The 12,522-nt window shown below is 33.1% G+C and overlaps 2 protein-coding genes across 2 annotated transcripts; both read left to right on the plus strand.

The window, feature by feature from the left end:
* Nucleotides 1-881: 881 nt before the first annotated feature.
* LOC105170869 (O-fucosyltransferase family protein) lies at nucleotides 882-6,760 on the plus strand. The gene is made up of 8 exons (XM_011091791.3): nucleotides 882-1,501; nucleotides 1,693-1,861; nucleotides 1,955-2,044; nucleotides 2,149-2,432; nucleotides 2,503-2,761; nucleotides 2,879-3,087; nucleotides 6,081-6,160; nucleotides 6,594-6,760. Exons 1-8 carry the CDS (start codon nucleotides 882-884, stop codon nucleotides 6,758-6,760), a joined length of 1,878 nt encoding a protein of 625 aa, XP_011090093.2.
* A 2,689-nt stretch (nucleotides 6,761-9,449) lies between these two features.
* Nucleotides 9,450-12,009, plus strand: LOC105170685 (dof zinc finger protein DOF3.2). The gene is made up of 2 exons (XM_011091558.3): nucleotides 9,450-9,807; nucleotides 10,918-12,009. Exons 1-2 carry the CDS (start codon nucleotides 9,766-9,768, stop codon nucleotides 11,749-11,751), a joined length of 876 nt encoding a protein of 291 aa, XP_011089860.1. The 5' UTR covers nucleotides 9,450-9,765; the 3' UTR covers nucleotides 11,752-12,009.
* The last annotated feature ends 513 nt before the right edge of the window (nucleotides 12,010-12,522 follow it).

Here is a 12,522-nt window from a genome sequence, read left to right on the forward strand (position 1 = left end):
AAGTTATACATCAATTTCCAAAATTACCCTTGTGATTTGTGAAAATCGATTATATAGATAGTCAATACTAAAATTCTAAAATGCCCAACAACTACACTGCTTTTCCCTTAATTGAAATCCCCAGCAACAGACATATCGTCTTCCTCCTCAGTTTTTCCAAAAAAAAAAAAAAAAAAGAAATTTCACAAGAAAAAAGAATAGTGAAGAGTCCACCACCATTCAGATCATTAAGATCTCCAATCAATGACTTAAAAACCATGAAATGCAATAATAAAAAGAAAAAAAAAAACAAGAAAGCCACTACACATGACGACCTTGGTAATCTTTTTTCTTTTTTTTTTTTTTTTATATTTTGTATTCATAAGGTTTTTTGAGAGAGAGGGGTAAAATTGAAAATTCTAAGTGTTCTTTAAAAAAAATGAAGTGTGATTATTGTTATTCCCCATAATTTATTTCCATTCTAACTATATAATTTACTAAGACGAAATAAAATAATAAAGTGATCAACATTAAAATGGCATTTTTGCAGTCATAAAGTTCTGGGCCAATGACAGGTCCTCTCTTGCCGCGCAAACAACAGAATTACGAACTAACTATGATGACAATATTACCCTCTCAGTACTCTCTCTGTGCGCTTATGATGATGTAAATACTAGCAAAAAACAAGGGTAAACGTAGAATTTTGTCGAATTCAACAGATTCTGTTATCTCCCTTCTGCCCTTTCCCCTCTCATTTACAAACTGAAATTTCACCCTTTAACTCAACCCAGCCATTAATCCACAAGAATGGTCTGAAAATTCACCGAAGCTCAAGAATCAGAGAGACCCTCAGAGAACCCCATTCACATCAGCAGGAACCACTGAAATTCGAAGCAGTTTCCATGGCGAAATCAGCAAGATACTTCAAGAACTCGTGCATCACTCCGCACCCATCATTTTTCCTTCATTTTCTAGCGGTTTCTCCAATGAAGAGCTCAAGAAACCAGTCTCCTAATCCCACTCTCCTCTTCCTTCTCTCCCTCTTAACACTCTCCTCTTTCTTGGGAATTTGCGTCCTCACTTTCTATGGCATTCCTCACAACTCGATGCCATGCCCTCCAATCTCACCTTCATCGCCGTTATCTCCCATCCTGCTGGCCTCTCTTTCCTCAATCTCGAAAGGTTACCCGAGAAACGATGAGCCCACTTTGTCGAGCAGTGTGATGGTGCCATTGCCTGCTCATGGGGTGGGTGCAAATCTCAATCTTTCTGCAGAGGAGAAGGAGTTCTGGCAGCAGCCGGATGGTGAAGGGTACCGGCCGTGCTTGGATTTCAGCCTTGCTTATCGAAAAGCATCGGCTAGAATTTCCAAGGAGAAACGGAGGTTCTTGGTTATGGTGGTTTCTGGAGGACTGAATCAGCAGAGGAATCAGATTGTTGATGCTGTTGTCATAGCAAGAATTCTTGAAGCTGCTCTGGTTGTTCCTGTTTTACAGGTTAATCGCATATGGGGAGATGAAAGGTAGAAATGATTTTAGTTTCTTTGCTGTTTTTTGGTTTCTCTTGTTTGATCTATACAATGGATTTCCTTTCATTTGTCTGAATCATCGTTGACTATGTGCAAGTGTATTGCACAATGATATACAGATTTTATGGTTCTTTAAGTCTTCCACTTTTGTAATGTATAAAACTGTGAATGCTTTACTTTTGCAGTGAATTCTCAGATATATTCGATTTGGAACATTTCAAGAAGACTTTACAAGCTGATGTTCGAGTCGTATCGTCCCTCCCCTCTACTCATTTGGTTTCAATGCAGTCAATTGAAAATCAAATCCCATTTCATGTATCACCGGTTTGGATTCGTGCTAGATACTTTCACCAAGTAAGAAAATGATTCCAGCAGTCAAACCCTTTGTATGTCTTCATTCGTAGTCGCTGTGTATGATTTATGCTGGGATTACACTTACCAATGCAGCTAAACGAAGAAGGTTTTCTTATACTAAAAGGGCTTGATTCTAGGCTCTCCAAGAATCTTCCTCCCGATCTTCAGAAGCTACGGTGTAAGGTAATGTAGCAGATAACAAACTTCACGATCTATTGTACAGTGGTCTGAGATATCATTATTAAGACAGAACTCACTGCCCTCACGACCTTTGTCTCTTCTTGTAGGTGGCATTTCATGCTTTGAGATTCACCTCTCCAATCCAGAACCTTGGCAATCAGATTGCAAGGAGAATGTGGATTGAAGGTCCTTACATTGCTCTCCATCTAAGGATAGAGAAGGATGTGTGGATCAGAACAGGATGTACCACAGGTTTAGGACCTGAATACGACGAAATCATAGACAAGGATCGGGAGTCTAATCCCGATTTCTTAACTGCTAAACTTAACATGACGAAATCTGCACGAAGACTTGCAGGATTCTGTCCTCTCAGTGCAAGAGAAGTGGCAAGGTGAGCTGTATACTTTACTTCACTTTTGTGTGTTTTTGCTGAAGAAATGAGCAATAGTTTTGATGTGCAGACTCCTGAGGGGTTTAGGAGCACCTAGCAATGCTCGTATATATGTAGCCGGAGGAGAACCATTTGGGGGCAGCTGCGCAATACAACCACTTGTGCATGAGTTCCCAAACATAGCAACGAAAAAGACGTTAGCACGACAAGGGGAGCTGACGCCTTACTTGAACAGACCTTCCGTCCTAGCGGCCATCGACTACATCGTGTCTCTAAGCAGTGATGTTTTTCTGCCTTCCCATGGAGGCAACATGGGCCGAGCTATGCAGGTATACGTCTCTAGGCTATACACCACGACGAAGCATATTATACTAGCAATTGAAGCATATTCAATGTATGTGCAGACTTATAAAGAAAAAGACCGACTTTATAGTGTGGTTTTGCAGGGTCATCGTGCATACGTAGGACATAGGAAGTACATAAAGCCAAACAAACGGATGATAGTTCCGTTGCTAGAAAACACATCGGTATCAGACGAGAAATTCAGACGCACGATCCAGAAGCTGCATAAGTATTCAAAGGGGCAACCGGAGTGGAGGAAGAAGAAGTTAGACAGAGATGTGTTAGCCTATCCAGTGCCTGAGTGTATGTGCAAACACTGAGATTTTTGTTGTGAATATTTCAGGAATCAGTTCATTAGCCGAATACCCTTTTGGTTGTACACATAATCCTCAGAACATTAAAGAGTAAATTCTTTTTTACCTGCAGAAAAAGGAATCCATATATAACTAAAATACATGAAATTAAAAGGAACTTATTTATACAACAACTGATTTAGAAAAGAAAACTCATTGTCTTATGCATAAGTAGTCGTATTCCCCTTTGTGTTGAAGTTGATAGTTTGATTTCTTGTACACTTGAAACGGCCCGGCCAATTTGGGCCGTTATTCTAATGGGTGGCTTGTGATTGGACTTTAGATTAGAATTTGTTTAAAGAAAATGAAATATGGGAGTGGGAGTTGGCATCACTCATGTAACATGCCAATTACTAATATTCAATCCTTATTTTTATTAATATTCATTTTATTAAATATTAAATTCTTAAATTTTGATCCGCCCATCCAAACATATTGTCATCTTTCTTCTACGTAAACAGAAGGCAATTTTATTCCCACCATGTACCTAATCAACTTTTCATGGAATTAATCAAAATAAATTTTAAAACTTAAAGAAAATTTTTTTTTTTTTTACTAATAATAATAAAAAAATTAAAATTATTTTTTTTCGATACTATGAGTAATACATATGTTAATATGACTAACAATGATAAATAAATTAGACTAATTCATATAAGATGATACAAATAGTCATATAAAAGTAAGATAGATACACACATATTTCATACAACTCGAATCCACTTTAAATTTGTTCATATGATCTCAATCTGTTAAGGCATTATTGGTTTACAAGTACTTAATCACAATTTTATTTCCATACGTAAATAATATGTATCATTTTCATATTCTTGCAAACAAATATTTCAAAATTAAAAAAGAAATATAAAGAAAAACGAATTTTAGATACTTTCCTTCACAAGGGAGATAAGTGTATAAACAAACAGGGGGGCCCACCCACTAAGGGATTGATTTGGACAGTGTTCTTTCCTCGTAAAACTGAAATATTCGTCAGCCAGCCGTATTCCGCGTGCCACGTAAACTTTTCCTGATTGGGTTTCATCCTCTGGGTCCACTACGCCGACCACTTGCTTACCCTGGGTCCCATCTTGCCTACCCAATTACTCGCCTTATCCCTCCACCTTCTCCTCGCCCCGATTCTCAAACGAATTCTCGAGGTATTATTCTCTACTTTCCAGAACACTCTATTGTACATGCAAACAAACATTACATTTAATTTAAATTATATAAATCTAGATTTGGTAAAAACAAAAAATAATGATATACAATAATTTCTTTGAAAGTGGATATTAAGAATGAATGATAAGTCCGATGAAAAATATAAAATTATTTTGGGATGTTTAAAATTTAAATTTTGTTCGACCATAGTTAATAATAATAATTTATCACAATATTAAAATCGTGAATATTTATATTATAACGAAAACTCAATTCTTTTTCTAACGTGACTATAAAGCACTGGAAATGGATCCTCTGTGTGTGAACTTACACAACTCCCACTATCATAAGTCAATCACATGTGAAGGAAATGGGTAACATTCTAAAGTAGTTTGATCTGTGATGAAGTTTTGCATATTCCTTTGACAATACATACCATAACACTAAACTATGCTTAAAGTAAATATTTTTTATTATTTAGCCAATTGTATTTTAAGCCAAAAAACAATAAAGCTCATTGCTCACTGATCACGCTATCAAACTTAAATTAAATACGAATATATTAACCCAAAAAAATAATCATCTGACAATATTAATATATTATCAGTAATTATATATTACGTAATATGGACAATAATATCTCTTAATTAGACCATTTCAACTTCTCATCCAACTTTAGTCACTCAAATTTTAAATGTATTGTAATCACCCCTCATCTTTTAAATAGATCTCACTACGGTCCAAATTGTTAAGTTTTTTACGAAATTTAATTAAAATGGATAAATATTCTAATAATCAGATATAAAATTGGACAAAAAAAAACCCTCATCTATTTGAATAACTTACCAACTATTAGAAACAGGGATAAGTACACTCTCCTCCTCTGAAGTTTGACGTAATTACACAGAGATCTCATGTAGTTTGAAAAATTATATCTAGCACTTATAAGGTTTGCTTCCGTCTAACAAATTAGTCTCTTATTAGTCAAAATCCATCGAATTTGCTGATATTAATAAAAAAATTTGGATAAAAATAATTATATTTACACTCGATTCACTTATTACTAACTTATAACAAGTCAAATAAATTATTTTATAATTAAATTACCCTTATACATCTTCACACGTTAATGCATGTGAGGGGGTATATCTTCACCGTTATAAAAATAGTTTTGTCTGAAAAGAATTGTTTAACCTATAATAAGTCAGTTTTAAGTCAATTACAGGTAAATATCAATTCTAATTCAATACTTTATTAATATCAACAAATCCAGTGTATTTTGATTAATGGATGTATTTATTTTTTAGACAAAAACAAACTCCGGGGATGCTAGATGTAATTTTCCAAATCATATAGAATTTACGTGTAATTATACAAAATTTTAGAGAAGAGGAGTGTAATTATTCATTAGAAATATTATGTACTCCAATAATGTTACTTCTTATAACTAAACAAAAATAAAAAATATTAATAAAACTACTAGTTATTCAGAAAAATAAATATTAAAATAACTACATCAATTTAATGGTATCTCACTAGGGGCAAGAATTTACATAGATAATTTTTGAGGTAATTTATATCGGCACTATCTCAAAGGACGTAATTGTAAATTTATCAAAAATAAAATAAAAATATTTGTGTAATTAATTCAATTTCAAGAATTATTGATGCATTTTTTCTAAAAAGAACTTAAGAATTTGGAATTATGATCGGGTGAGAAAAGGTTTGGGGCACAATTGCTTCAGAGATGCAACCAAACATGGCACTGTAGTTTGGCACAGTTTCCCATCTCTATTTCCACTTTGTCTCATCATATTTCATTTTTATTGACCAGTCAACAATATTTGTTGACTGGTCCTGATTTGCACTATGATAGTATGGTCCCACTGTTTTACATTTATGGGCCCACCAAATTATCTCTGCCAACCTTTCACCCCCAATTTATTCATTATTGTAAGGGATCATTACACCATACATTTCATAATCTATTATTTATTTATATAAATTATTTATATTTAAGAAAAAAACCACGCTTACATTTATCATAAACGTATTATATAATTATCTTTATTTTTTAAAAAATTTATGTATATCCTTAAAAAATCACTACAAGAAAATATGATATCAGTCACAAAATATTAAGTGTCAATTTTAAAATTATCACTAAAAGTATATATTAAGTGATAACAACTTTTATCTTATAATTATATAATTATTATTAATAAAAATTACATATAAAATTGTCACTAAAACATATATATAATTTGTATTTTCTAATTGTAATTCATTTGGATAATGTATTTAAAAGAATTTGGAAGATGGAGAAAGGGATTGAGCGATGGGGTGGGATGTGGTGAGAAGAATGATTATTTGGTGGTGAAATGTGACAAGTTGACAGACGATGACAGGTTAGAATATTTGTTGGGGGCAACATTGATTTTCGCACCGTACAACATATCGAATCTTGCTCCCTAAATCGTAGGAGTTGCAAAAACACAACCATTAATAATTGTTTCCCAACAATTCTTTTTCTTTCTTAGTGTGTGTTGGGTGTGAGATTCTTATGGCTTGCATGTGTTTCTAGATTTATTAGACGGAAAATTATATATATATATTTTAAGTTTGATATAACTATACATAAATTTTATATATTGAAAAATTACATATAATACTCTTGAAATTACTTTCGTTTAACAAATAAATTCCTACGTTAGTCAAGATTTACTGAATTTGCTAACATTGATAAAAAAAAAATTGATTGAGAATTAATATTTACCCTCTATTGACTGATTACTGATTTATTGCAGTTCGAATAATTTTTTGGACTAAATTCTACTCTTATAACAATGAAGATATACTCTTCATATACATTAACACGTAAAGACGTATGAGAGTATTTTGGTTATAAAAATTTATTTGACCTATAATAAATCAGTCATAAGCCAATTGAGTGTTAATATAACCTTTTTCTGAATTTTTTTTTTTTTACTAATAGAGAAACTTATGTATTATATAGAGACAAACACCATGAATTACACCAAATTCATAACAAGAGAGTGTAATTACTCCTTTATTATATATATATATATATTGAGAAATTATAATTTTTATTTCATAATTTATAATCACTTTCAATATTATTGCTTACAAAATTTTTAACATAATCCCATAATTTGTAAAAAAAAAAAAAGGTTTATTTTCAGTCATTCTCTCAATTTTCATTAGATATGAAATAGATAAAACTATATGAAGGTATATGATCGTTATTTTCTCGAATTATAGAAAAACACGTAACTTTGCATGGTTTTTTTCATCAATTTTCTAACAGAAAAAATAAAAAGTGAGAAGTTTTTAAAATTATAAAATTATTTTCAATAATTAATATGTAATGGGACTAAAATAGTACAAAATATGAATTATAAGACAAAGAATAAAATTTTCCGTAAATGGATAAGGAAAATTGAAGTAATGATTGATTAGTACAATGAGTTGGATTTTGGAATGAGAAGAAAGAAGGGGACAAAAATAAAGTGATGAAAGGATTAATGTCTCTCCTCCAACTGGCTACCTACATATTAGCCTTCTTTTATTTTCAACTAGGTATCTACCTTTTCTTTTTTTTTTTTTTTTTGGCTATAAGTAGTGTGTGTTTTTCCTTTTGATAAGGGATGATTTTATTTTCACCCTTAATTTATGTTCTATTGATAATAAATTATTTTTTATTTAAAAACAGAAATCATCTATGACAGTAAAAAAATATGGATAGTTTTTATAAAATGATATTGATATTTTTAAAAAGTATATATGTAATTTTTCAAAAAATAGGGATGATTTGTATAAATAACGTTGATGTTTATGATGGATGTACGTGTAATTCTCTGAAAAATATGAATAATTCATACACACATGATTCCCTCATAATTAGTGTGGTAATTATGGTTGTGCAGAATCCAAATAAATAAGTAAAAAGGATCAATCTTGCTAGGACATTAATTACTGCCTTTTATGAATAAGAATGAAACTCATGGTTTTACACTCTCCAGCAACTTTCCTTGAAAAACTCGAGTTAGAAGTAGAATGATTGAAAACGTCACGAAATCAAATAATTATGAAATAGACATATATAAATAGATAGTAAAATATGACTTTCTGTTCATTAAAAATCGTTCAATAATTAATATATGATGATAATATTGATTTTTATATTTGATCAATAATTAACATTAGACGTTCCTCTTTTTATTATTATGTCATGACTAAGGGGTTCGGCACACAGGCCTGTCCTAGTCTTGCTGTTATACACTCCAACCTAACTCTAACGGTCCTTTAATTTTATTTGTTTTACATATTGTATATTTGATTTGTAGTTACACACTATGCATAAAATTAATATTTTTTTTAAAATTAAAATAATGATTTAAATATGCACATATAAATTTTAAAAAGAAAATCCCTTTCAATAATATTATTTTTCATATTTATAATTTTATGATAGTGTTATATTTTTAATATTTTTGAATTTTTAAATAGGTTCACTAGGTTCAATCCGTCAGATCCAAACTCGAGAGTAACATGTCTCAATTTAAGTTCTTAATAGATCAGATCTCAAATTTAGTCTAAGACCCATTATCATTTCTAATCATGACTTTCTCTGCCACAGGATAAGAGTATTATTTAGATGAGAATTGAAAAATAAATTGTTTATATGTCTATGTTCTTATCTTTTAGTGTAGTTATGAGATTTAGGGAGGCCGCGTACATTTAGTTGTACTTGAAATTAATACCCATAATGATATAAAACTAATTTTTTTAGAAAAATATGTAATAAAATTTTAAATAATAAACATTAAATCCACGTCATTCATTCACGCGCTGCTTGAATATTTGGCAAAGCAGGTGACGAGTATTTGGAAATTGCGCCCGCGAGGAATTAAAGCAAAAACGCGCAGAGGGCCCCACCTAAAGGCGTTAGGAGGGCAGCGTCTTGTGGGGGGTCCACGTAATGCTTTCCCACGCTAGTGGGACCCACCGAAGGAACTCATCGGAATCTGAAACGAAGGAAGATCCACCTTGTCTTCTCTCTCTCCCTCTCTCCCCCCCTCATCACCTGAATTGAATGAGATTGCTTTCATCTAAGGCCCCACATAGACATACTGACACACATCCCCATTACCACCTTGTAAATCATTACTCTCTCTCTCTCTCCCCATATCGACAAGCCCACCTTGGCTTCTCTCTTTATATGTATATGTATGTATAGGCTGGTTGCTGTCCTTGCAGTATGTGTGTGTGTATATATATATACACAGAGAAACTTTGCATGATTGTCACATACTAATTTCCACCAGGAGAACAGTACATTTATTAGTACTTCTCTTCATCTTCACTTCTCTCTAGCTCTTAACTTGCAGTAGTAGGAGCTGAGTTGAGTTGAAAAATCTTTGAGGCTGAGGTGATCACAAGAGATCAATTAGCATTGCATGCCTATGGATACTTCACCTGCACAACCCCATAATTTCCAGGTGGGAATGAATATTCATAACATCTTGGTATTCTATATACGATCTCTATCTATTTGAGTTTAAAGGGTTAGGGAAAATGATTGTTCTTGTTTCTTTTGGTTTTCTCTTTCACCTTTTCGGAATGATTTTGAGTTTGTAGAGATGGATTTATGGGTTTCATGAAGGTAAATAAATTCAAGCCTCCCCTTAGATACAGACGGCTTTATTAAAGAAAAAATTGAAAGAAGGTAGCTAGATCAAGTGGGTTTTCTTTTTTCAGCTTGAGTAATACTTAATTTTATGGTCCAAGATATCATAATTAAAGAAAAATAAGGGATTGCTTGAGTTTCAGTTGATCATTATTTTACTAATATATGTAGTACTAATTTTAGAGTTCAGATTTGTAGTCTTTAATTTGGGGTTTACTTGTGTTACATGAGTTCTCTGCATTAAGATTGTTTTTTCAAGAATGCGACTTTATTAATTATATTGGATGCAAATTCTGTAAATCAAAGTTCAATTGAGTAGTTAATATATCTAGCCTTGCAAGATAGAGAAAAGGTGTTGGAATTTTGAGGCTGATGTAGAGAAAGGTCTACTTATTAATTCTTGACTTAATTACTGGATGAATTAATGGTGTCCAATATACAATTTGTATTAACACAGGCCTTTCTTGTTCAATATTTGTAATTCATGTCATCATCTACACCTGATCTTGTAATTTTAATTTGTTATTCATGAGGAACTTAGGTTAATTAATTAGATTAATTTTGTGCCAAAAGTACATCCAAAGTTTAATTCACATAGTCTTTGAGTGCATCAGCAAAATCCAGAACATTTCTGAAACATCAAAATCCTTACCGTTTAGTATTCTTGCCACAACCCGTTTACGAAAAAAGGAGTTTCATGTGCAAGGCTTGACAAGAAAAGAATACTGCTAGCGCTTGGGGAGCATATCAAATATTAAATGATTTTTCTTTAAACATATTAAGCTTTTAGACGAGGCCGTCATTCAACCTCAACATTCACCTTTATAACAATTTAAGTTTTTAGATGAGTTGGTCGTTCAATACTGATACGTTACTTACGCCTTTCTCAAGCTCATGAGATTATCTTCTCAAATTTGTTCAGGAAATGGGCTCCCAAACACTAGAAAGCATGTTCGTGTGCACAAAGCCACAGCAAGAGAAGAAGCCAAGGCCAGCTGAACAAGCCCTCAAATGCCCAAGATGTGACTCCACCAACACCAAATTCTGCTACTACAACAACTACAGCCTCTCTCAGCCGAGGTACTTCTGCAAATCATGCAGAAGGTACTGGACCAAAGGTGGAACCTTGAGGAATGTCCCGGTTGGAGGAGGCTGCAGGAAGAACAACAAGAGGTCCTCCTCCTCCTCATCGTCATCCACATCTTCTTCCTCTTCTTCAAAGAGAAACCATGATCATCAACCAATGCCGTTAACAATTCCCAGCCCCAACGTTCCGCCGCCTTTCGCTCCTTTCTCTTACGATTCGGCCAACGACCTCAGCCTTGCAATAGCCAGGCTTCAAAAACAAACAGCCGGGCAATTGGGATTCGATGAGCATGATTTTCCAATGCCTAGGACCGATGTTCTTGGGAATTTTGATGCATTGAGGGTAGGATTTCTTGATCAAACCCCAAGAGGGCTTCACAATATGTACAACTACGGAGTTGGGGATGGGATCAACCTCGGGTTGGAAAACGGAGGAATGGGATTACTGGGACTCGAGGATTTAACGAACACATCCACAGCAGTGAAGCAAGAAATGTGCAGTAGCGGTAGGGAAGGTGAAAGTAGCAGCATAGGGTTTTGGGGATTCCCATGGCAGAGTGTTGGTGGGGATGGAAACATGCATGGGGAACTTGATTCCAACAGACTTAGCAGCTGGAGTGGAATTGGCTCATCTAATTTGCATGGACTTCTCAATAGCCCTCTCATGTAAAAGACAATGTGTTTCACTTATAATTAAAGCATCTTTGTCTACAAAAATTCTTACATGTTGGTATTTGGGAGTTTCAAAGTACTTAGAATTAAGTCATGTCACGTTGACGTGGAGTGACTCGTATCCTTTGATATTTGGTGCAGAGTAAATGTAATATGTGAATTTTCCACTAGAAGAGAGGGGCCGGCGTTGATACTTGAGAATTTTGGTTCTCATGTCATATATAACTAAGAAACTTACTCCAATTTATTGCTTTGATCCACTTGAAACATTACCTCTTCTTTTGGTGTCTTTGTTTGTTTTTCACTTTATGATTAATTTGTTCATGAGAAACTATAAGCCCATGTTTGTTCTCTTCCTCAAGTTTCCAACTATATATATTTTGACTAAGAAGTGCAGAGTGTGCTTTGGGATCTTGTTTGCCTATTCAAAGAAGCCATCGACCAAAAGAAATCCCCTACCTTTGCCAAATTATAAATTAATACTTTTTCGTTTTTCAAAAAATTATAAATCACACTCTTATTTTAATATCCATTTAATGAGAAGTTCATTTCGTAGTTTCTGTCCGATTCTCATTCAAGTTTTGTTGGTGAACAACCAAATTGCTTTTTTAAATTATGAATTATATTCTTATATATTTTCAAAATTTTCTAAAATATTTTTATAAACTAATATGACTTATGTATTATTTACTTTGGTCACCCTCAAAAGTTTTTTACATTTTTTTCAGACTTATATTTTAAATAAAAAAAAAATCAACAAGTCTTTACC

The sequence above is a fragment of the Sesamum indicum genome, linkage group LG9 (assembly GCF_026168435.1).
Source record: "Sesamum indicum cultivar Baizhima isolate 11 linkage group LG9, ASM2616843v1, whole genome shotgun sequence".
NCBI classification, from domain to species: domain Eukaryota; kingdom Viridiplantae; phylum Streptophyta; class Magnoliopsida; order Lamiales; family Pedaliaceae; genus Sesamum; species Sesamum indicum.

Excerpts from the sequence above, each read along its gene's own strand:
- LOC105170869 (XM_011091791.3), top strand. The coding sequence starts at position 882 with ATGGCGAAATCAGCAAGATACTTCAAGAACTCGTGCATCACTCCGCAC. Across the intron at positions 1,862-1,954 it reads GTGCTAGATACTTTCACCAA|CTAAACGAAGAAGGTTTTCT; the intron begins GTAAGAAAATGA and ends TTACCAATGCAG. Across the intron at positions 2,433-2,502 it reads AGTGCAAGAGAAGTGGCAAG|ACTCCTGAGGGGTTTAGGAG; the intron begins GTGAGCTGTATA and ends TTTGATGTGCAG.
- LOC105170685 (XM_011091558.3), top strand. The coding sequence starts at position 9,766 with ATGCCTATGGATACTTCACCTGCACAACCCCATAATTTCCAG. Across the intron at positions 9,808-10,917 it reads CACAACCCCATAATTTCCAG|GAAATGGGCTCCCAAACACT; the intron begins GTGGGAATGAAT and ends AAATTTGTTCAG.